This window comes from Candoia aspera, chromosome 6 (genome assembly GCF_035149785.1).
Source record: "Candoia aspera isolate rCanAsp1 chromosome 6, rCanAsp1.hap2, whole genome shotgun sequence".
Classification (NCBI taxonomy): Eukaryota; Metazoa; Chordata; class Lepidosauria; order Squamata; family Boidae; genus Candoia; species Candoia aspera.
In genome coordinates, this window is record NC_086158.1 from 45,760,114 (window position 1) to 45,785,382 (window position 25,269).

General features: G+C 39.7%; 2 protein-coding genes across 3 annotated transcripts in view; both read left to right on the forward strand.

The window, feature by feature from the left end:
* ENTPD1 (ectonucleoside triphosphate diphosphohydrolase 1) overlaps nucleotides 1-4,805 on the forward strand; it is a 50,636-nt gene extending 45,831 nt beyond the window's left edge. For both annotated transcript variants that reach the window (XM_063306968.1, XM_063306969.1), the window contains 3 exons: nucleotides 80-187; nucleotides 491-628; nucleotides 1,363-4,805. In XM_063306968.1, coding sequence (XP_063163038.1) covers nucleotides 80-187; nucleotides 491-628; nucleotides 1,363-1,569 — 453 coding nt within the window. In that variant the 3' untranslated portion in view covers nucleotides 1,570-4,805. The remainder of the gene's footprint in view (nucleotides 1-79; nucleotides 188-490; nucleotides 629-1,362) is intronic.
* A 3,636-nt stretch (nucleotides 4,806-8,441) lies between these two features.
* On the forward strand, nucleotides 8,442-22,690 carry CPN1 (carboxypeptidase N subunit 1). The gene is made up of 9 exons (XM_063306970.1): nucleotides 8,442-8,851; nucleotides 11,038-11,234; nucleotides 12,570-12,725; nucleotides 14,302-14,481; nucleotides 17,837-17,948; nucleotides 18,502-18,641; nucleotides 19,843-19,942; nucleotides 21,263-21,381; nucleotides 22,395-22,690. Exons 1-9 carry the CDS (start codon nucleotides 8,629-8,631, stop codon nucleotides 22,506-22,508), a joined length of 1,341 nt encoding a protein of 446 aa, XP_063163040.1. The 5' UTR covers nucleotides 8,442-8,628; the 3' UTR covers nucleotides 22,509-22,690.
* The last annotated feature ends 2,579 nt before the right edge of the window (nucleotides 22,691-25,269 follow it).

Below are 25,269 nucleotides of genomic sequence, written 5' to 3' on the forward strand. Positions count from 1 at the left end.
CAAAACACAACAATAAAAAAGCACTCGTCTTTCTTTTAAGGATTCTTTCCTGAATAACTTCATATTGCTTGAATTTTAGGCATTTTCTGCTTTCTACTATGTAATGAATTTTCTGAATGTGACCCAAAAACCTATGAACCAAGTGATAGAGACAGTGAAGAGCTTTTGCTCCAAATCCTGGAATGAGGTATGTCATTTTCTCAAACAAAAGGAGCATGGATCTTGACTCATAGAGCGAGTGGCTTCCAATTAGTGCTAATAGTGTGAGATTGGTTCTGCTTGAACCTTCAACTCAAAAATCAAGTTGGGGGAAGAAAAATCCCTAAATCCAACTTACCCTACAAACATGAAAAGGATGTTCATTTGAAAACACACAGATGGATTGTGGTGCTCCAAGGATTAATTTTATCTGGAAGGTGGAGTGCCTCAGTCTGTAGAAAGGAGGAGGGAAAGGCAAAGGAATAAACTTGTTTCCTTTTTCTCTGTCTAGGTGAAAGTCGAATTTCCTAAGGTAAAAGAGAAGTACTTGAGTGAGTACTGTTTCTCAAGTACTTATATTATCTCACTGCTTGGCCAGAGATACAACTTCACTAAGGAAAAATGGCAGAATATCCACTTCCTGGAGAAGGTATCTTTGACATTTGGAGGCATAAATTAAGGAATGGTGGTGGGGATTTACTCTAGAAGCTCACAAAAACTTTATACCACAGTACAATCTAAAATTAATCATTTGGTTCAAAATCTTTTACAGTAAGAATATACAGGCAGAAACCAAAGACAAATGCATGCCATAATATAAATATCTTCATAAATCTGCAAAAGACATCTAGAGATAAGGATATCCACATTTTATAAGGCAAGGTAATCTACAGTGTTGTTGCCGCAACTGAAAAGGCCTTACCCCTCACCAACTGGATCTCACTCAGGTGGGATACAGAGGGGGGTTTCTGGTATTTTATGAAGCAGGTAGATCAATATGGAGGGTGGCTAAGTGCAGTATCATGGGCACAAAACATTAAGGACTTTGAAGGCCAGGAGCAACACTTTGAATGGATTCATACAACATGCTTATCTTGGTTGTTGAATTAACCCATTTTCTGGATTTTCACAATGTATTGAATCATAAACTAACTAAAATGGCCATTTTTGTGAATTTGCAAAAAAGTAACCAAGCTTAAAACTAACCAGTCTTAGCAGATTGTGTGAATTCAGCTGCTAAATCTTTAACTGACTTGATTAAACTTATTATGCAAACCCAGCCACTGAGTTATTGGAGAGAATTGCATATGTAGTGTTTGTACCACTTTTCTCAGGGGTGCTTAATATTTCCTTGAGTGATTCTTCTTGTTTCCTTCATTTCAGATTCAAAAGAGTGATGCAGGATGGACTCTGGGCTATATGCTAAACCTTACCAACATGATCCCTGCAGAGCAACCCTACACATACCTATTATCCCACACAAGCTTTATCAGCTTCATAGTCATCTGCTCTGCTCTAGTGATGTCTCTGCTCTTCATAGGCTGGATGATTTATCGCAAACCAAAGTGCCTTAGAAAGGAAATAATTTAGAGTGCAGAAGGCAGCTTGGCATGTCTGTGGAAACACTGTGGTCAAGATCAGAGGGTTGTACTTTCCCACTCTGCTCTGCTGAAATAACTAATTTATATGAGGGCTTTCTGTGCCATTTACTCTGGCACTAACAGATGCCAAAACAACAGCATGTTACCACCCTGTTCATCTCCCTCAGACTGAAGACTCACTTCTCATCCTACTCTAAGTGAAGGTTGACAATAAGTTCTTGCACGTTGTATTGAAACAAAGACTGCTTCTCAGGTATGCCACTTCATATATTGCTTTGTTCCTGGAAATACAGCACAGGAACATCCAGCCAGAAATAATGGACTGAACACTGCAAGGACAAACTTAGATTGGTAGGTGCAGCTGTTCTTTGGATTGTGTATTTTCTTTCATTCTACTGGAAGATCTAGAAGTATGCAGAAATAACTACCTACTGGCCCCACTCTATCAGTTCTGAAGTAGTCCTTTATCAGATTTGTAGTATGTCCTCTGTGAAAGAGGTTGGAAGTGAAAACTTTTGACAATAGCTTATCAATTGCTGGGAGAAGAAGGGAGGAACAGCCCAAAGTACTCTCTACTAAAAGCTGAAGAACAAAATGCAACTTATGAATTTGCAGCTTGACCAGAAAAAGGAGCAGTAAATTATTCCTGATGTGTAACAGTTGATACCTGAGTAACAGGCCTTGCACTGATGAACTGTTCGTGAACTGTTTGGATTCATTATCAGCTGCCTTATGTAAGTTATATAGTTTCTGAACATTGAAGCTCGATTTCACAATGTATATTAACAAAGGCCATTGGTATTATTATCCTTCAAAAAGTGTTTGTGTTCGGGGAGAGGTACACAGTCCCTTTGCAACAGAATTCACATCCCTGCAATGTGGAAGTTCTCAAGAGCAGAACCTGTGGACTTTCTCCCTTCTTTCAAGTACCGAAGGAATATTCCTAGGGAAAAAAAAACAAAGTGTGAATTGATTTGCACTGGGGTTTTATTGAAAATTAGGAATTAATATAGTCAAAGCATTTCCAGACTTCCTCTGACAAATGAGCCAGTCTGTTGATTAGCAAGCCTAAGCTATCCTCTGGTAATATTGTTGATCCAGCAACATTTGAACATATCCTTAATCAACAGACAACCTATCTGTACATCTGTGCCACTCTTATGAAAGCCTTATTTGCCATTTGCTTCAGGTTAGCAATGCCCCTGCCAATCTCAACTCTTCTGGAGGACCAGATCAGTTGAATAATCCTGTCATCCAGCAATAATAATATGGCTGTGTTTTAGTTGGGGAAGATTCGTGTGGGCAGAGCTGATACATGTGGTCAAGCAGAGTTTGAAGGGAATCCGCTGGTCTCAGACAGATTAACTGGCTTTCATCCACCAGCTTTCCTGGCTTCAACAGATTAAGTGTGTCTTGTATTCCAAATTAGATCAGGTCTGAGTGTTTAAATAACTTCAGGATGGTAGAATCACATAGGGGAAAACATTGTGGGGAGATAATCACAGATCCAGAGGCTAATAGTTGATCTAGCAGACATCTGATACTGGCACTGAAGTGACTTTTAACAGTTAAGATTGATGCAGGTAATTTTCATGCTGTTGGCTAATCTAAGAAATCTGTTTTTATTTTAGCACATATTTATATTCAGGATTATAGAAACATTGTTTAGCATAATGGAGAGGTGGTTCATACATGTTAAGCATTGGTCTGTTTGGGGCATGTTTTTCTTAAACCATAGTAGCTTGTTTTGTACATTAATTAACTATAAACCATGTTTTATAAACTACAGTGTCTGGGTTCACACATTGCACTAAGTCATGATGTGGTTTGTTTGGTTTTGGCTTAGTACAATGTGTGACTCTAGAGTTAGCATGAACTCTACACGGCCCTTCTTATTTAACACAGGAAGTTTTTGAACAATAAGATTCCCCACCTCAGGAATTTTATTTCAAACAAGCATAATTTTGACAAGTAATAAAATGGCTTACCATTTAAAAGAGTTTGCAAAGAAGGGAAAGAGAATAGAACTTAAAATCTGATGTATGAGAAGCACAAAAACAGTATGCTCCATTAGAACTTGAATGGGAAATGCTAACTCAGAGTATGCAACATATAACAATTTATGCCAGGTAGGTATTAACCACATTTATGTGTCAGAATTGTTGGGAATCTTGGTTTAGTGAGAATGAGCAGTATATACCATGCTACATATTCCCACACTGATTACTCAAAATAAGAATTCATTTTGTACTGATTTTTAAAAAGAATTTTCAGTAATCACCAAATACATCCATGTTTGATGAGTTGCATTTAAACTGACCCATCTTTGACCATTCAGGAACTTGCCTAGACAAAAGATGGAATAAATGAATAACAATAAATGAATAACAATGTCCTACATACTTCCCAGCTACTTCAGAATCTTAATAGGAAAAAAATCAGTTTCTGTATCTTTATGCCTTACTCCTGATAGGAACTATCCACCATTAGAGATCTTCAATATTCTTCTCCCACCATAGCTATAGGACATTATAGAAGTATGGACTATTCATATTCCTTAGAATAACCTTATAGAGAACGTTAGGTTTGTAGAGAAGAAGGGAGGAAGGAAAAGGATGCAAATCAGACTTGGACTGAGATAGTCACTAGAACAAGTGACAATCTCTTTATCTCTGCCAGTCTGGTACTATCCAGATGTGCTGGACTACAATCTCCATCATCCCTGTTAGCGTGCCCAATCCTCTAGCTGAAAGGATGGTGGCACTGATGGTCCCATATTCCTGGAAGGCTCCATGCTTGGGGAAACTTTGTCTACCTCTTCATATTGATCCCAGTTAATGGGTGCCTGTTATTCCTTTGTGACCTAATCTGTCCAAATTACACAACATATCAGGTCCCTTATCCTGTTATTGGGGTTGCTGCTGAATTTATACTCTTCAAGAGGCTGATTTTCAAGAGTCCCAACTGTAGACATATGGTGGGAAGGGAATTAAAAGCAAGGAATGTATATTATTAAACATCTGTGCCCAGTAGCCCCTCTTCCTTGCTGCAGGCTTGGAGAAAGAATAATCCAGGAAAGGTGGTCCTGGGATGCTGTCACATACTTCCTGAAAAGAGTTTAAACCCCATCTTGGCTTTCCTGTCCAAATGAAACAAGTATTTACTTTGTACACGTGTACTTCTCTGTATTTATATGGAACATTAAATATGCTTTGATTAATTCCACTGGTGTTTGTCCATTATTTCTTAAAGGAAGTGGGAGAATAGCATGGCAAGAGAAACAATTTGACCTACAGAGAAATAGCAAGAATGCCCAAGTACAAGATTTTAGCAGCTCCACCTTTTAAAATCTCCCTGACACATTCCAGAAATGCAAGTCTGATGGAACTAGACTGCCTTAGTAAAATTCCTGCTCCATTTCCCTGAGACATAAAGCCTGTGAGAGGTTGCTCTGCTTAATTAAGGGGGGAATTAGGAGAGATTAATGTTGGTGTATTACGCTTGCCAGGGGAAGTCACAAAGTGATTAAGCACCTGCACACTCCAAGGGCAGGAATTAGGTGCTCTCGAATAGAAAGAAAAGGTGGCTGCTGAGTCACAGTGAGTCAGGTATAAAAGCAGTTATTTATCGGTCCAGTGTGTAAAGGTGTTACTTGTGTAAAGGTGTTTTTGCAGCAGTTCCTGTGTGCGCTTACTATGGGAAAGAATCTGTGGGAAGTTCTTCAAGACATATGGTAAAGAGTCTGAGAACTTTTGAAACTATTTGCTTGTAGCTGTTATAAAGATTTATAGCCCTTCCAGGGAGCTGGAAGAGAACTGTATATATTGTATACCTGCATAAATAACTACAATTGAATTGCTGAAATGCCTGGAGTCGTTAATGGTCTCAACGGCTAAAATGCTTTCTGATACTCTGCATGTGTGTCAATAACGCACACCAACAATTAAGGATTAGCCCTCATATGCAGCAAAGCAGTATTGAGATGATAAAATAGATAGTTTATTTCATACTGCAGGAGTCAAGAATCACAGTTTTAATGCTCTTCTGGAAAAATTTCTTCAAGAAGAAATCAGATACAGCAGAGATTATTAAGGACTTACTCTTTCCCAGTAGACTCATTGTAAATGGGTTACTGAGATAAGGGAACATTTGAAAACTCCACTATTATCCATATTTATTCCTTAAAAATTCTTATGTCTCATTTTGTTGTCAGATGTAAACCAAACCTTAACCAATCCTTTATTCTACATTTTGGTCCTCATCACTGATTCAGACATCTTCTTTTACCCCTTAGGCAGATCAGAAAGTTGAGTCAAAATGGGGATGCATCGAAGCTGAATAGATGGGTGATTCAGTTCAAGATCTGGTCAACTCCCGTCTTTGAATTGTTTTACAAATTAAATAATATAATTGGGTGCCTTCAAATTACGTTGGAAAGATTTGAAAGTGATTTAGAGATTGATGACTGACTTTGCCAAGTCTTAATATTGTTGCTTCTTTCTTCCAAAAATGAAAATAACAAGGGGGAGAGGAAAAATCAGGAGTCTGGTAGATTTTATTAAAAGATGTAAGCTTTCATGAACTACAGTTCACTTCATCAGAATCAGGGAGCAGCTAAATTGATGTAGAATTTAAAATGGGATGAGGCAGGGGAAGGGAAAACGGCTACATGTGAGACAGATTACTATTACCTTGTGAGAATCTGCTTCAGGCTAAGTGGTTGTTTGTAGGCAAGTATAGGTCTGTCATCCAGTGCCTGAGAAAGTACAATGTCATTGTCCAGTATGGATTGTAGTTTATTAATAATATGTTTGAGGGACTTGAGCAGTGAGCTGTAGGTGACAACTACTGGTGTTCTGTTACTCTGTTTTTGTCATCTGTCTTGTAACAGATCCACCTGGGAATCAATCTGATTCTACTGATTTATGTATTGGATGGGTAGTCTAGTCTCCTGAATGCCTGGTTTAATTCCATCAATTGAGCATCTCTGTCAAGTAGGTCAGAACAAATACAATTGTAGTGTACAGCCTGGCTATTAAGGATCAGTTTGTTCTGGGGTGGAAGTTGTAGAGAGGGGAGAAGGGATGTGATAGATTTTATTATACTGAAACGGAGTAGCCAATCCATGCATTTTATTACTTCTGCAAACCCTGCCTTTCAGCCTGAGTCAGTGCTATTCTGCTATCTGCATCCTACCCTTCTTGAAGATGTATTGTTTGAGCTTTACCTTTTCCCATAATCCACATCTTATATCTTTATCTCATGATGCCTTGTCTGCCACTTTGCAGGCTAAAGCAGGATTGGGCTCCTTAATTCTAGGCTGCATAATGCCCTCTGTGCTGATTGGGCCGAAAAAGCTTCTATAAATGACAAAGATGAGCCTGAAGAATCAACATTACAAGCACAATTATATTAAGCAGTGTGAAGACATATTTTCAGTATATGTGTTTTGATAGGTGCTGAATTTGAGATGTTACAAAATGAATGATAGGATATACTTGAGTGGCACTCAAAGGAACATGAGAATTATCCTGATTTGTTATAATATCATTAATAAAGTAAATATAATAAAAAGGCTTGTAGTGAGCTGGACCCACATCGACTGGAAATGTGAAATACTTTTGTAAGCATGGGATGCTGTTGATAGCTGAGAATCTGAATGATTTGCCGTGAATGTTAAATATAACATTATATGCTGCAAAAAAGAGTATGGATCTAAAAATTAATCAAGTAGTTATGTTTCACAGGGAAAAATAAACAATTATAAGATATATAAATGGTGAAAAGCTATAGCAAGTAGATGGATGGATGTACTTTGGTGATACATTTACTGAGGAGGAACATTTGATTAGGAGTTTAAAGGAATTTTTGGTTTTTCCTTCAGTTCAGAATGGCCACCATCTTATTTTTGGGTCTCTCCGTAATCTATTTTATTTAGACAAATTATACTGTCTTTTCAGGTGCTAAAAATGAAAGCAAACAAAAGATACTGTCAGAGTGCAGACTGCACCTGGCTTAAAACTTGGCCAACTGAAAGCCCTCATTTGTCTCCAGTCTGATTGTCAAGATACACTGTCAGGCCTTTTATGAATAATTAAGAATATTGTATCTAAGCTGAATGAGAGATTCCTGAACCTCTTTGCTGCCATCGAACTGTCTTCCAGATTTTTAAGCCCAGATATAATAGCTCTGTTCGTAATGTACCTTGAAAAAGGAGCCACAGTGAAGCTGAGCTTTGGATCCTGAGCAAAACTGAGCATAGGACCAAGAGCTGAGCCAATCTAACGCTTCACCATTTGCATTGCCCTTTGCCCCAGATTGCATTTAGTCTGCAACCCACCCCTGTTTAGTTTAAAGCACTGTTTTTGTGGGATATCATCAGTTCATGGAAATTTATAGTATCAAAGTGTTTTCAGTTCCAATGCCAGTTCTTAAGACAGCTGCCAGACACCATGTCTGCTTTGGAGTCATAAAACATGCTCCTTACTGCTCCTAACTTCTGAATGTAGGGGGACCATGGAGAGGAAGAGCATGTTGCACATGCTCAGAGGTGCTTGCTTTGTTACATTTTGTGTATGCAAGGGCTGTGGCATGTGGCTGAAAATGGGCTCCTGGGTTGAAATCTAGTGAGTCCTGGCAGAAACCAAACCCCCAGTGAAAGATGTCACAGTTCCCGAATATCCCTTCTTATCTGAGAGATTTTGATCAGGTCTCTGTCCTACCATGAAGAGCCAGGAAGTTTCAGGCCCCTGTTTACCCTCCAGTTAATAAATGAACAGAAATCAACACAACTATCTCAGCATGCAGTTTTGAATGATTCTGGCTCCAAGAACTCTGTGGTATATGTCTGTATGGAGAGCACAAAGAGAAGAGCTCAGCATTAAAAATTCTTCCCCTCCCACCACTATCACCACCACAGGTGGAGTGGGCTGGCACTTGACTGTAAAACTGGAGAGAGCTGGTTTGAGTTTGCATTTTAGTTGCTATTACGAAGCAAGCTTGCACAGTTTTCATCTCCTGCAAAGAGCAGCTTGCCATCCAGAGAAAGATGTATCAGTGGCTTTGGTTCCTTGGAAAAGTTCTTCTCTTGGTGAGAGGGGCTGCCTCAATTAACTTTCTCCATCACCGCTATGAGGAGCTGGTGCAAGCCCTGTTCGACGTAAGGGGCTCATGCCCCTATATTACCAGGCTGTACAGCATTGGGCGCAGTGTCCAGGGCCGCAACCTCTATGTGCTGGAATTCAGCGACGCTCCTGGCATCCATGAGCCCAGTAAGTGTGCCCAGAGGTATAACTCTTTTGTATAGCTGAAGAGTTGCTTCTTTTTTGCTCTGCCTGACCAATGCACAGTTGGGTTCAATATGGTGCTGGTATCTCTGTACCTAATGGAATCAAGCCAGTGCCATGGCATTCCTAGCAGGAAGTTTGGTCAAGTCAAGGGGAAGAGGGCTGCACAGGACAGAACTAGGGTTTGGGTTGACACTGACTTCTTTAATAATTGTTTTAACATTTATTGAGCCTCATGACCCTTCAGCGGGTTCTGTTCCATTTCACACGCAGCACTGAGAGATATGTACTAGCAACCATCTGAGGCTTGTAGTCAAGGTAAAATTTAGTTCCAATTCCAGAGATTCAGCACCAACTATCTTTTTCTACTGCTGTACTTTAATTCTACAAAATACCATAGCTAATTAGATTAAGATTTATATTTAACCTTGGAAGATGACAAAACCTTGACTAGTTCTCCCTGCACTATCCCCCCCACCCCCCAAATAGCTTTTTGTGCTGTTGTTGCAAATTGTAACTTTGATAGACTAGACCTCTGAATAAGTGGAGCCGAGCTGGACATTGCATCATGCTGATGCCATGACAGAGGGAAATACAGGCACCAGACTCATAATTAGGCAGCAAGAACTCTAAGATCAAAGATCATCTGTTGAGGCCCTTGGTATACCTCCTCTAGCTAAAGCAAAGAGCTTTTTCAATCAGAAGCATCCTGGTTAATGAATACCTTCCCCATAGCAGTGTATTTAGGAATTAAAGAAGCTGAAGTTCAACACATCTGCAGGGCACCAGATTGGGAAAGACTAGCCTACCGGGTCACCACTATCCATTGAATGTCAGGCAAAAATATTTTTATTCAACCAGGCATTGTAACTCATGTTAATTCATCAGTTACATTAAGCAGATCAACTAATGAAAGCTCTTTAGCCAATCCTTTTACTTCTACCTTTTTATTTTTATGATACTTTATAGCCTTTTATACTTGTACACCCCAAAATCTATTTCAAAGAGCAGTATTTGTATTTTACGTAATTTAGTAAACATTCATTTCTCTGATTTGCAAAGTTCAGCATTTGCCAGGATGATATGCATTACTCTATGCATTGACCCTACAAGAGAGATAATACTAATGACTAGTAAAGTGATAATGGATTTGATCTTGTATTTCTTACCACCAAGATCAGCAGGTAAGCCATTATAGCTCATGTAAAAAAATCCCATAGACCACCTGGTTCAATGATTCTTAGGGATACAAGAAGAGGAACAAAGAGCCGATGAGGAATGGATAGGGAAAAAAGAGGCTGGGATCGGTTGCATGTTTGATTAGGGGATGTCTATTATATATACATATATTTGGATTTCCCCCCCCCATAATCCACACAAATACATTTGTTTTTTGGGGGGTAAAATAGGACTACCTAGGTTTGCAAGCATAGCAAGCAAACCCTTCTAGAGACATCTTCTGTATATAATTTAATCGCTTTCTCCTCATAGTGCTGTTTGTGGGGAACTGAGAAGAAGGAGCCTTTTCAGAACCTAAGAATTGTTTTTATGCATCCTGCAGGGTGCATGTAGAGTTAAGGGGGCCATCTATGGGGGAAGCAGTTTTACATAAAAGAATTTGAGGCCAAGCCAAGCTGATTTGATTTTACAGTTTAGTTTAACTCCCATAAGGCTTTGGAAGGCTGGAATGTGACATTCCAAGAGACAAGCTGAAGGAACAGTGGAAGGGGCCTTTGGATGTACAGTATGAAATAAGGAAATAGAGACCCTGACTGTACTGTTGTGACTGGACCCTACTGTATATCACAGGAAAAGATTTGCCCCCAGGATACATACCATTCTTACACAATGCACTGCTTCTTCCCATTTTCTTGAAGCGCAGATTCCTGTCTATTGCCCCGTACTTCAAGTCCTGTGTGAGGGACAGCAATTTGCCTCCCTGGCTGACGCATGAGACAGTGAACGTGTGGTCCAAAGAAGCACCTAACCCCACAATGACCTTCTTTCCATAACACAAAAGGCCACAGCTAGAGTTTCATCATCATAGAATGCCAATTTGGAATCTATGCTGCTTCCCCCTTCTGCTTGACCTGAATGTTTTTGGATCAGCACCCCATTGTGTTGAATCTATCTACTTTGTTCCAATGTCAGCAAATCTCTCCCTTTCTCAGTGGAGCCGGAATTCAAGTATGTGGCAAACATGCATGGGAACGAGGTACTAGGCCGGGAAGTGTTGCTCCAGCTTGCAGAGTTCCTATGTGAAGAGTACCGCCATGGTAACCAACGCATTACACAGCTCATCCATGAAACACGCATTCACCTTTTACCTTCAATGAACCCTGATGGATATGAAGTTGCAGCTGCCCAGGTACCAGGCAAGCATTCCTTTCATATTTCAGTACTCATGGTAATAACAAAAGTTTGTTTTATGGCAGCAAAGGCAGAGAGGAATGGTGAAAAGGGAAACACACATAAGACCAGTTTTCTCCAGTTTGATGCTCTCCGGATGTGTTGGAAGTGCAATTTCCAGAATGTTTAACCAGTTCCAGCACTTCTGGAGACACCAAATTGGGAAAGGCAAAGTCACAGACAATAGGTCTAAATCAAACTTTATTCATTGCAACAGCTGAATTAAACTTCTATGTTAAAAGGTAATCCATACTTAAGAATAGATGCAGGTGACAAATATAGAATATAACCATATCACCACTGCTTGTTTGTGATCTTTCAGGGAAGCATAATTTGCCACTATTAGGAACTCATTGGTGAGAGAGTTGGATCTTGATCTGATTTAGCAGGATACATTCTGCAGTACTATGTAGTAACAAGTAGAGTATATATTTTGAATGCAGAAAATCTTCTGTTGTTGGTATCTATTGATAGAATTAGAAAAAATAGGGCTTGTGCCAGTTGATGTCAACAATACCTACCTAAGCAGAGCAATATCTAATTCAAAATAAAGCATAAATCTTCAAAATAAATTTAAATCTTCTTCCACATTTTCCAGTGATTGGGAAATGGGCATTACATTGCAGTGAATGCCATTGCCCAACTTGCTTTCACTTTCTTGCACTTGAAAGGATGGACTGTGCTTTCACTGGAGGAAAGTCATAGCAACTGGGGGACTTCTAGATTACAGCCTTTCTAATTTATAATAGTGCATTTAACAGTTCCAAACTGTTCTGACCATTCATCATTTTGGAAATCATCGTTTCAGTTCTGATACTTTGAGTACTTCTCAGTCCTTTCAGCAAAGGATCTTGAGCAGGACAAGGGACATTGATTAGTAAAGGCAACAGCCAATTCCCCAGCCCAGGGGAAAATTGATTCCTATAATTCAGACTGGCTTTAAGATTCTTGGACCATAAAAATATGGGAATTTCAATCTTTCATTTTGTGTGTGTGCACCATAGCTGCATTAAATGCAATTGTGTTTAGGAAAAAGGGATGCTACTTAAAAAATAATCATCTTTAAATTAGGATTGCTTGTTGAATTCTCACTATGCTAAGCTGTATCAGAAGACCCTGCTCAATAAATATCTGGCAACTATTCTTAGCATCCTGAAATCCAGAAACTCCTGAAGGATTTCTTATTTTTTCTGAAATGCTTATCCCCCACAGATGACTCAAGAGTTGAGCTAAAACTTGGTATTTACTTAATCATCTCTAAAGCTTACACAAAAATGCATTATTCTCCTTCTAGAACCAAAGTTCCTTAGGCTACCTCACTGGGAGAAACAACGCCAATGGAGTTGACCTTAACCGTAATTTTCCTGACCTCAACACCATCATGTATTACAATGAGAAACAGGGTGGACCCAATCATCACATCCCTTTGCCAGATAATTGGGAAAGCCAGGTAACACCAGCCATTTCACCCCTTTCAAGTTATGTGTGTATCCACTTACATTTCATCCACTCATCCATCCTGGTCATGTGGTTGTAGAAACTAGTGATCACTTTGTAATGTGTGTCACTGGCTCCTTATAATACTGCAGGAATTTACTTCCTCCTACTTTCTTGTCATTCTCTTCACTATTCTCTAAGAGTCAAATTATATCTGGAGAAAAAACAAGTGGTTTAATACTCCCTGGACCATACTCCTTTGGAACACAGGAAGAAGAGTCACATTTTGTCTGGGTCTCTACCTGTATACTTAGATATGTAAAACTAACATATTCAGATTTGGTTCCCAAATTCTTAAACAACTGCTAGGAACCTAGCAGGGCCATCACTTCTGATGCTGGTCATGTGAAGTCCTATGTGCATTAAATAGGACTAGGATGAATATAAATTTTGCACATCTGAACTTGCTTTTGCCATTATGTGTGTGTGTGTGCTCATGCGCATGCATCCCTTCGAGTCAGTGTTGACTCCTGGTGACTGCCTAGGCTAGTCCCTGCAGTTTTCTGGGCAAGATTTCAGAAGTGGCTTACCATTGTCTCCTTCCTGGGGCTGAGAGAGAGCGAGTGGCCCAAGGTCACCCAGCTGGCTTTTGTGCCTAAGGCAGGACTAGAACTCACAGTCTCCCAGTTTCTAAAACGCAAATTCATGACTAGGTTCACATGTTGTACTAAGCCATGGTTTGTTTAGGCATAATTCACTAAATAAACCACAATCGGTTAGCCATGCTAAGCCATTAAGTTTGCAGACCATAGTGGTGGTTGGATTCATGCAACATGTAATTTTAACTACTAATAGACTCCAATAACCAGAGAAAGGGAGGGAGGGAGGGAGGAAGGAAGGAAGGAAGTCAGATTATGAGTTAGTGTGCACTTAAGATCTTTCCCCACTGCTTATTAGTTAGATACTCATGTGTTGAATATTTAATAGATATTCAAGGTGTTTTACAATATTAACATTGCAACATTAAGAGAGAAAACATGAGCAAGACAAAGTCAGATAACCCACTCTTCTCCAATAAAGCTAATTTGGTCTGGCAGATTAAAATTCTGCCAACATTTTTTTAACGTGGATGGAGGACATTCCTGCTTCAGAGGTGTTCTTTGTGTCTCATTCTGATCAAGAACGTTTCTATGATATGTGAAACCAAGAAAAGGATTTCCCATCTTGATCTTAATAAGCAGGCAGGCAAGGCTGGTGGTTGAGGAGGCAATGCCTCAGACATTCTGGACTGGCCATTTGGGGCTTTCAAGGTAATCACCAACCCATTGAACTGTGCCCAGAAACCAACTGGCAATCAGTGCAAGCATAAAGAGATGGATTTACAGGATTCTGTAAATGGGCACTTGATAATTTCCATAATAATTTCCAAGGCCAGAGAGTTCTGAGATTGAGAATGCACTCATTTATGCATTTCTACATCTGCATTCTGGGTATGTTCCCAGGAGGACAGTGCTGTGAGTCTGGAGCAAATTAGGAGTACTGAGAATCAGGTTGCGCATCTGGCTTGGTATTTTCTGTATCTCTCACAGGTGGAACCAGAGACATTGGCTGTAATTCAGTGGATGAAGAGTTACAATTTTATTCTCTCAGCCAATCTTCATGGTGGAGCTGTAGTTGCCAATTATCCCTATGACAAATTCAGTGAACAGAGAAGTCGTGGCTGGCGTACAAATAGCACCCCCACACCTGATGATATCCTCTTCAGAAAGGTGAGAAATGCCAGGGGAGATAAAAGCAAGATGTGATGAACCCAAATCAAGGTATGTACAAAACATAGGTTCTCTTTTAGGAGATCATTTGATGCTAGCTACCCTCACATCTAAACTGACCTCAGGCTGTTCTGCACAACAACATGACCAGTGTAGAAATGACAGAAAAGTATACCAGCTTAAGAGTGACTATACTTTGGACAAATATCTTGTCTTGGGAATGAAGCAGAATAGGGGTTCTATCCACACTGAGATCCTGGGGGAGGAGAGAATTAGGATGGTAATGCCTCTTCTGTTGCTAGTTATCTTTGACCATGGATAGGGTCAAAGAACTGGCAGCAAGTAAGCCAACCTCCCCTATTTCTCCCCCTTGTTCTCCTGCCACTCATGGCAAGAGAAGTCGTAGGAGGAGGAGAGAAGAGAGCTAGCCCCTCCTTCTTTCCACCCATTCTCCTGACCACTTGCCATGAGGGAGTAGAGGAAGAAAAGTGGGTCTTTTTACCCTTTCCTGTGTGAATGCATGTGACAGAACTGCTTCTCCCAGGTACATGCTGTACACTGCTTAAAACACCCTCCTTCCCCATGGCTTCAATGCTATGGTGCCAAAACCACTGTGAGGCATTTAAAATATTTATCTAGTTGTATTTATACATGTCCAGCAGTCTTCCAAAAGATTGCTGGATACAGTATGTATAAGATGGTCTCTTTGCAGCTTTGGCACTGCAGTGCCAGTACATGGAGAAATGGACAACTAGGAGATGAGGGGAAGTGCCTCTTCAGGTGGCATCACTGTGGTAGAGCAGAACTTCCATGGTGAGAGTGAATCCAAAAATGGGTCCAGGAGAAACTGGCACCAAAAGACCACTTCTCCTTCTCTGTCCATGGGTGGTATGAAGGAAAGAGGAGGAAAATGACTCCTTTTCTGCCTGTTCTCTGATCCCATAGAACTTCCCCCTTTGTACCTTTCTTAGGGAAAAGTGGGTCATTTTAGTGCCTGGAGAACTGGCATCCAAAAAACCCTGCTTCTCTCTTCCTCTTCCTCTTCCCACTTTCCCTGCCACCCATGGGTTGAAACAGAAATGGGAGATATGGCTTTTGGCACTGTGGGAGAGCAAGGCAATGCCCCTAAAACTCAGTGGTCAGCAACCACACTGAGGCATGCCTGCAATAGCCCCAGGTGACCAACAGCAGCAGGCCAGCCTCCTTCCCTAAACTTATCTCAGAACAATTTGTGGCAGACTACCAGCACAGCTTATGCTGGGAGAAACAGAAAAATGCCACTTCTGAACTGAAACACAGAAAGATGAGTGGAGGTGGTCTTCATGGAAGGCTGGAGACTGGTTGAGGCATCATGTGTTCATGTCAATTAATAGTTAATGGGCTATCTTTACACTGTGGCAATCAGACATGTGGATGAATCCCTAGTATTGTAACTGAGGTGTCCAATTGGATAGTAAAATTAGAATTACAAAGAGGATGTGTTCTGAACAACAACATGACCAGTGAAGAAACTCTAATAAGATGGGGGGAAAGCTTAAAATGCAAATTGTGTGCGGCTGCTGTGAATACTGTGGTATACACTTTATATCACATCCCAGAGATGACCAATGATCAGTTCTGTGTTTTAGTTCTGATTCCCTGATTCTTTTTCTGGAATTGGTATGAAGCAACTAGTTCTGTTGTAAATAATAATACCAAAGACATTGTATATATTTAGTACTAAGAGTGTTTGTCCAATTTGCTTTGGAAGCTCTCAACTTGATCCTCAGGCCAGATGACTAGTATTGCAATATATCTTGTGTAGTACAGCACTGAATTGTGCTTTTTTGCAATAATGAAACTCTTACTCATCACCAGTTCTTCTCTCAGAGTGGATCACTTCCAGTCCTGGAGCTCTACCAGGAGAAAGACAGAGGACAAACTTCAAGAGGAAAAAAAAATGCAAGGAAACCAACTCCTACGCAGTAGAAAGAATTAGGATTGTTTCATGTACAACCTTCCTCAATGTAGTGCAGACTTTTCTTTTTTAGGAGAGCTTTCAGTATATTCCCCCTGATTCTATTAATTGCTATTTTTAATGTTAAGTATTATTATTCTGCTGCTGTTAAGCTTATCAGATGCTGTTTTTTGTTTTATATTTTTGCTTTTATTTTTATTTGCTATGTGCTATGTAGAGCTCTGTGGAGCATAGTGGAATAAAACTGTTTTAAATAAATAATAACTATAGTTTGATGGACCCTGAACTGGCAGTGGATAACCAGGAAGCTGCAAAAAAGGCAGATTTCAAAATGGAAGTTCTGGGCTATCGCTAGGAAAAGAAGTAAAGATAAACCTGGTGGTATAATTCCTCCATACAAAGTTATACATTTGTACAGTTGTATATAATTTTGATCTTATGCATCTGAAAATAATAATTGAGAGTTGTAGAAGTAGAAAAGTACGACCCAAATCAACAAGTTGTTGGAATAGCTCCCCCAAAAGTTGAAAAATTACATTTTGGTTTCTTTAAGTTAAGCAGGGGAAAAAACAGAGGAATATAAAAGATTGAGAAAATATACTTTTTCTTCCATTTCTCAAAATGCTGTAACCCAGGATGATTTAATATTTATTTATTTTATTAATATTTATTATTGTTAACATCTTTATTTTTGTTTTAGTTTGTTTTTTGTTTTTTAATGTATTTATTGACTGTTTTTTACTTTGTTGTATGCTGCCCAGAGTTGCTTGTGGTGAGATGGGCAGCTATATAAATTGGTTTAATGAATAAATAAATAAATAAATAATGTGAAGGGCAGGAGGTTCAGAACGTATACAAATAATACTTTTTAAAATTTAATTTCACAAGCATAATAATGATAACCAGCTTGAATGGTTTTTAAAAGGGCTAAGAAAAGCTGGCTGGGTGACCTTGGGCCAGTCACTCTCTGTCAGCCAACCCACCTCACAGGATTGTTGTTCTGGGGAAAATAGGAGGAGGAAGGAGTATTTGGCATGTTCGCCACCTTGAGTTATTTATAATAATAATAAAGGCGGGATAGAAAATAAATAAATAAATATCTCTTCGAAAACTAACATTTTCCACTGAGCAAAGCAATTTCTTATCTTCTAACACTTTGGCTCTTTCACTGTATGCTGTGTTTATGTTTGTTTCTTCTTTTGCTGTGAACAGCATTGAGTCTGCCACACAATATAAAGGGACTGGTTTTCTTAATGAGAAACAAGGACACTAATATTGCAAAGGTGATATTAAGGTCTTCTTTTTTCCCTGTTTAGATCTAGAGTCTATTTCTACCTTGCAATGTGAGTGAACTGGGACAGGTGAAAATATATGACCAGCTTGACACTTTCTTTCCAGTTGGCCAAAGGTTATTCCTATGCCCACGGATGGATGCATCGGGGTACAAACTGTGGAGACTTCTTCACTGATGGCATCACTAATGGGGCGTCCTGGTACTCACTCAGCAAGGGTAAGGCAAAGGGGGTGATAACACAAGAGAATAAGAGTAGGAGGTATATTTTGGAGAGAAGACTTCGAAATATCCCATTGTGTAAGAGGAATGGCCTGCAGAATGATTACAAAAGTTCCCCAGTTTGGTGCCCTTCTATAGTATTTGATGCCTATCTCCAGTCCCCATACTCAGATATCAAGTCATCAGGAGAGGCCCTTTTCTACATCCTTTCAGTTGGCGTCATATTGCTCAAAGGGATGCTTAAGACTTTTTATCAGGGGTTCCCTGGCCAAAGATACTCAGTTCTTTGAATACATTCAACTGAATTATAAAAACAGTTTAGTTTCAATGCATTTTTCCTAGCCCTTCAGGTTTCTGTGATGGCCTGCTATTTGTTAGGTTTCTATTGTTTTGTTTCTAATGCACCTTGGTTTGCTGCTTCCTCAAAATCAATACTTTATTGTTTTATTATTTTACTTAGTTGATTTGTGAACCATTCTGAAGACTCGTCTGGTTAGGAATTACATTGCAGATTAAATATTATATATCTCCAGCTTTCTCTGTATTTTAGGGATGCAGGATTTCAACTACCTGCACACCAACTGCTTTGAAATTACCCTTGAACTGAGCTGCAACAAATTCCCACCACAGGAGGAGCTGGAATTTGAATGGCTGGCAAATCGGGAGGCCCTTATCACCTACATAGAGGAGGTAACAAAATTAAGCCACAATGTCATCCTGATTTTTGGCAAGCCTTTTTTAAAGTTGACCACTTCTTCCTCCCATGCTTGTAAGATGCTACCCTTGATTTAGTGGGCTATTTGGCAGTGGCATACCAAGGGTAGGGCAATGGGGCTGGTCAGCCCTAGGTACAGGCAATAAGTGGGTGCATTTTCTGGCAACCTGGGGATGACAAGGAGGCTATCTGGAGGGCCAGTGGTGGGTGTGCAGTTGGGTTGCTGCTGCTGGCACATCGATCAGCTGTTTGGCAGTCAGCAGTGCAGTACAGCAGTGTTGGAGGAGGGGGGTGTTAAAAATGATCTGCTCCCAGTGTCAAATTTGCTATGTATACCACTACTCTTTGGGTGGGGGAAGGGGCCTCTGTTAAACCTAATTGTCCATTAAATCTTAAGGTACTTTTGAATATGCATAAAAAAGCCTATTTACCATTTTGAATATGCGCAAAAGTATGTTTCTCACCAGACCTTGCACTCCCACCTTTTCAGTGCTTTCTTGTCACTGCTGCACACTTCCACCAGTCTTCCCAGTGCTTTCCTGTTAGCTCTTACACTGCTCCAAACCTCCCAGTGCCTTCCCACCACTGCTGCACCACTCCCAATCTTACCAATTCCTTCCCACTGGCCCATGCACATCCCCCAATTCTCCTAGCACCTCTCCCAATTTTTCTTAACTCTTTCTAGAGATAATACAACCCTGATTAGATATGCTTTTTCATTATGTTGATGCAGAGATGTGTGGACTCAATTTTTTTCTTGTTCATCCAAAGGGATCAATAAGTGAATCTAGAATATTGTATGTGGAAACTCTGGAATTCTGTCCAGAGTTTCAGACAGAGGTATTTCCCAATCTGTCTATTCTGGAACTGCTGGGGAATGAACCTGGGAGCTTCTGCACAGACCACATCTGTGTTTTATCACTGGGCTCATCGTTGTGAGAGTGGGAGAAGACACTAAAGAAGCCCCGTCACTGCTGAAGCTCGAGACAAAAAGATTTGTTGCTGTACTCTTCCTAAATACCGTAGTCCTAGTATTGGAACAGTCAGGAGTATGGCGCAAGACCAAACAGCATTTTGTTCTGTTATACATAGGGTCGCCATGAGTCATAAACGACTTGATGGCAACTAACAACAACAACAACAGTCCTAAGACTATTCAGTGTTTCTGTTGTGCAGATTCACCAGGGCATCAAAGGCCTGGTGTCAGATGAGAACAACAACAAACTTGCAGGAGCTGTCATTTCTGTGGAAGGAATTGGTCATGATGTCACTACAGGTTGGTACTCAGCCTAACACAAGCTAGAGCTCTTTTCTTAAAGGTGCTTAAATTGATTTCATTGGCATTTACCACAGCTGTAATTTGAACGAAAAAATAATTTGCTAGAATTTAGTAAACAAGGTCAGAAATTAGACCTAAACCTATGAAAGCCCTTCCCAAACTGGTGCCTGCCAGATGTGTTGGGAGGACTTTTGCAGTCAGAAGTCCCGTTCTGGAGATTCTGAAAGTTGTAGTCCTAACACCATAGGAGGGCATCAAGTTGAGGAAAGCTCACTGTTCTTGTCTGGCATAGTTCCAATACAGGGAATGTCTAATATTGCAGTATTGCACCATTAGCCTTAGAGTATATACTATATGTGTTTTGTGTGAAGTATACATGTGAGTAGTCAGGAGCTTCTTCTGTCCCACTTTGGAATTTGTGGTATTTTTATTAATGTTTAGGCATCTAAGCCAAGAGTTAACCTTAAAAAAATGTGGCTGAAGGGTTCTGACTCCCCTAAGTTGCATTTCACTATCTAGAACCCACACAGCTGTAGGAGTTTTTTCCTTTTCTATTTCTTCAAAGGCCAACTGCTTGACTTCCAATGCAGCATGCATATATATAGGTGTGTATGTATGTACATGTACACACACACACACACACTTGAGTTTTAACCAGGTCAGGGTTTTTTTTCCTGAGAAACTTTGTGTACAGATCTTGCTTTTCTTGGTTACTGTGTTTGTGTCTTTCCAAAAGATACACTGCCTAGTGTTTGAGTGGATTTGTGAGCCATGAAGGGCAAGGAAAAGCTTGCTTCACCCCTGGGATTGTTTACTCATCTGGTCTTTACAACCACTGACATATGCTGTATTCAGCTTGAACACGTGAAAGCTCAAATGGCATCCAAGAATTCCATGGATGTTGAACTGAAGACATTTAGACCTTCATATGATGAAGCATGAATGGGGAAGATGTCCATAAAACATAGGATTTCCATGTGTGCCCTTAGCCACCTCCATGTTTGTGCTCCTCTGCATTCAGGCTGAATATTTGAACAGAGCCATGGTTTCCTTAGAAGCATCTTCTTGTGTGATTCAACCAACTAATCAAGATGTTGGTTTAGTTGTTCTTCTGATAACTTACCATCCAATGACACTTGGTCACTGACTAAAAAATTACCACATGAGTGAGTATCAGTGGATGGATCAGTAATTCACTCATTCCAGTTCCACTGGCTAAATTATGGTACTAGCCAGAATTTTGTTCTTCTAGGCTTCCTCATCTTCAAACTGAGCCTTTATCATCTGCATGTTTCAGCATCCTCTTCTTTCTTGTAGGTGAACATGGTGACTACTTTAGGTTGCTATTGCCTGGTAACTATAAAGTTACTGCATCAGCAGATGGTTACCAACCCCAGACCATGATGGTGACTGTTGGCCCAGCTGAGCCCTCACTGGTGAGTACTGAAGGAAAGAGAAAATACAATTCTCCCACTTCCAGTATTAAGCATGAAGTACAGTAGGGAAGGAAAAAGAGGAAAGTATCTGTATTTCCTCAACTGCAACAGGTCTTGGAATCTTGATTAGTGGAAATATTGTGGAAATGGGCAATATCTTTCCAGCCCAAAAGAAGGGTACCCTTTTTCCATACTGGAAGGGGGAAAAAAATCTAACGTGAGAATCCTCCCTACATTTCTCTTACGTATCAATTATCTTTATACTTAATGTTACACCTAGGTCCAGCTTCCTGGCACTTATCAGAGCATTTGGAAATCTGTTGCTGTTTCCCATTTTATCAGCAATATGCCCAAATCTGGAAATAAGTTTTACTATCATTACTTGTCCCAAAGAATGAAATGTCTCTTACATCTTTTATTGGTCCAGTCTCTTTCTGATAAAAGACTATAAATGTATTTTTTAGTTACATCAAAATCTAAATCTTAGCGCTAAGTGTATAGTTTTGTAAACAAAAATAATGCACTATCAATCTAGAGATCATTAAGCTCTTCTAAAAAAACCTATATAATAACTTATATGCATCAATAAATAAAAAAACATCATTCTTTCCTGTTTTGTGTGTTTTTATAGTTTTTATAGTTTTAATGATGGTTTTATATGTATTTCTTGGTTCTTTCAATTGAGTGTTGTACACCGCCCAGAGTCACTTTCTTGTGAGACGAGCAGCTATACAAATATGATCAATCAATCAATCAACAAAATATATTGATGACTTTCCTGGAATGCAGTCCTCCTGACTCACTGATGGAAAGTTGGCAAATATATGTTCTCCCTTGTTGTTTTACTGCTAGTTTTGTGTTTCTTTTTGAATTTGTCCACAAGACCTTGTCTAATTATTGTGTTTCCAAATGGGAAAAAGGGGAATATGACAAGCTTCCATCTGGCAGAGATGATACAATATGTACTGTCACTTTTCACTGGATGGCATTTCAGTGATTTTTTTCTCTTTCAGGTTCATTTCCAACTCAGACAGAAACCTTTGGACAGTCCTCCTGTACCAAAGGCATATGAGAAAAGCTTCCACTGTAAAGCTCTGCATAAGAAAATTGTCCCACGGGCTGCCTGACAGGAGACACCGCAATGGAGACAGTCCTTCTCTAGATAAAAGCTGAAGGAGCCATGTCTGACATGCAGGGTCAACAATAGTGGCACATAAACTTCCTAAGAAGCACCCAGCCCTCTGATGACCCTCACAGTCATGAAATGCATCTAGAGCTTCCTGCTTATTAAATATATATTTAACTGCAATGTGGACTTAAAACTCTTTCTGAATGAGGACGGGCATTGGACGCTTCTGTTCCATGATATTCTAATCAGTCCTGTGTTTTAATTTCTTGTCTGCCTTTTGGCTTATGCCCCTTCTTATGCTGTGGAGTGCCTATCAGTCTTGAAGACTGAGCCAATTAACTCCACATGTAAATCAGCTCCATTCCTGCTCTAGAGAAAATGTTGCATGACAGTTTTACAGCAGTTCCTGTTGAGCTGCAGAGGTAGTCATCTTCCCCTGGTGGGAGCTCCTATGTTACCTCATCCTGCTTTCTGCCTCTGGGATTCCACTCCCCCACCCCCTGCCCCAAATCTCCAGAAGTGAAGACCATGACAGCTTCTTTCTTCCACATCCTATCCTGCTGAACAGAGGAGTGGCTATGACCCTACTTTCCCCTAATGCAGCAAGAACAGTGAGGAGCCTCCAGTTTTTGTTGTTTTGTTGTTCTCCCCATTGGTTGTCTGGAGAAAATGCTGTCTACGCAAACAAGCAGGCTTTATGGACACTTGGGTATTGGCCCAAGGTTTGCTGGGCGTTTGAGTTGCAAAACCAGTGGCACAGAAGATAAATCCAAAGTGTCCTTTATCTCATTTGCCACTTGTGTTACTATTGATATGTAGCCACATCAGAGTTTTTATAAAGGTGATAAACATTAGCAACTATCTCTGTACATACATATGCATTTACTGCAGGACTCTGGATGTCCATGCAAATAATGCAGAAAAGGTGGCAGCACCCTGAGCAGTGTTCCAGATCTGAAGCAGTAAATGTCATTCAGAGCCCACATGGATGCTCATGTAACACTTGTCACCAACATGACAGTTAAAGGAACTGTATACTTTTCCTGAGCTCGTGTGACATATCTGAATTAAGGAGGTTCTGAAAGGTATTATGTACATAAGGTATTACAAATGCTCTAAATTGGCTTTCCCTTTTGAATCCAAATCACTGCACAGTCCTAGTTTCTAGAGTAAAGAACTATACTTTCAGGAGCATGCCTTGGCCAAAACTGAGCCTTGGTTGTGCTTGTGGCATACTGCCCAAAATATGCCAAAACTGACCACTACTGTCCTTGCTGTTTAAAAGGAATGTTGCACGTACAATTATACCTGGTAATCTAATCTAGTCCTTCATATGTTAATGGAGCATTATGTGAAAACTTTGATTGACCAAAACCATGATGGGTGGCAGAGGGCAATTTTTATTGATCTATCTAGTGACATATGGCATATGGAAAATTGCAGTTTTGAATTTGGGAGGAGTAAATGGTAAAAAGTGTGAATGAAGAAATTAAATGAAAGAAAGTAAAATAGAAGCTGCATGAAAGGCCTGAAATATATGGATTGTATCATTCAGATTGCTATAGGTAGGTACATATGAAAGTAGGGCTTCATTGGGTAGTGGTATTTGCATGTTACAGTATTCTGCAGTGAATGGTGATAACTGAAGGTGAATTTTGGAAAAAACTGCAGAGTTCTGAATGAATGTGAACCAGGGGAAAAATATTCTGTTGGGAGACATGAATGGATGGGTGGGAATGAGACAAAGAACACAGAAAGACTGGTTGGGTCATTTGGAGATCCAAGAATAAATGACAGTGGTAATTAGTGATTTATTTCCTTAAAAAAAGATCTGTGTGTTTTGAGTACATGGTCTAAGTCAGTTCATGCATATTCATGGCAAAGGAATGAATATAAAAACATGATTGGATTGTTTATGCTGAAAGATTGAGAGAGGGTGATGGGAAATTCTGATGTACCACAGAAGTGTGTGGTGCTATGCTAATGGGAAAAATGAAAAAGGATTCTCGGTAGAATGATGAAGTGAAAAAAGTAGATGAGAGAAAAAATGGATAAAAAAACAATCGCTGCAAAAATGAGGAAGCATAGATGTGACATTGCGCAAAATTTAGGAGGAACATGCAGATTTATGTGTGTGCAGACCAGATTTTTGCTCTTCAGCAAGTCACTGAGAAATGTATGAATGTGAAAAGGAATGTTTATTGCACTTTTGTTGATCTAGAGAAAGCATGTGACAAATAGACTGAATTATGGAATGCTTTGAACAATTATGAAGTTGAAGGTTGGTTGCTGAATGCAATGAGCTATATGTAATGGAAGTAAATAGTGTATGAGAGAATAAATGGAATGTTTCTTGAATGGTTCAGTTTGAGCAAGAAGTAAGGAAATAGGATGTCCCCTTGGCTGGTTATATATTTATAGGCAAACATATAAAGAATGCTTGTGATGAAGTTAGACATTTGTTGGTTGAGGACATGAATGTGTGTGTACTTTTTTATGCAGACATGCAGTGTTGGTTAAAAAAGTTAGATAGCCGGTATGATGCAACAAGGAAAGGTGTGTCTCTGCAGAAAAATGAATGAATGGTTGTAAGTTATACATAAATGGTGAAAAAACAGAGCAAGTAGATGGATCTTGGTAGTATATTTATTAAAGATGGGAAAATGAAGACATTTTAAGATGAGTCCAAGACCATTTAGTATGGTTCTGAGCACTGGTTTCTTGATATACTCATGGAAAAATCATGATAGAAAGTAAGT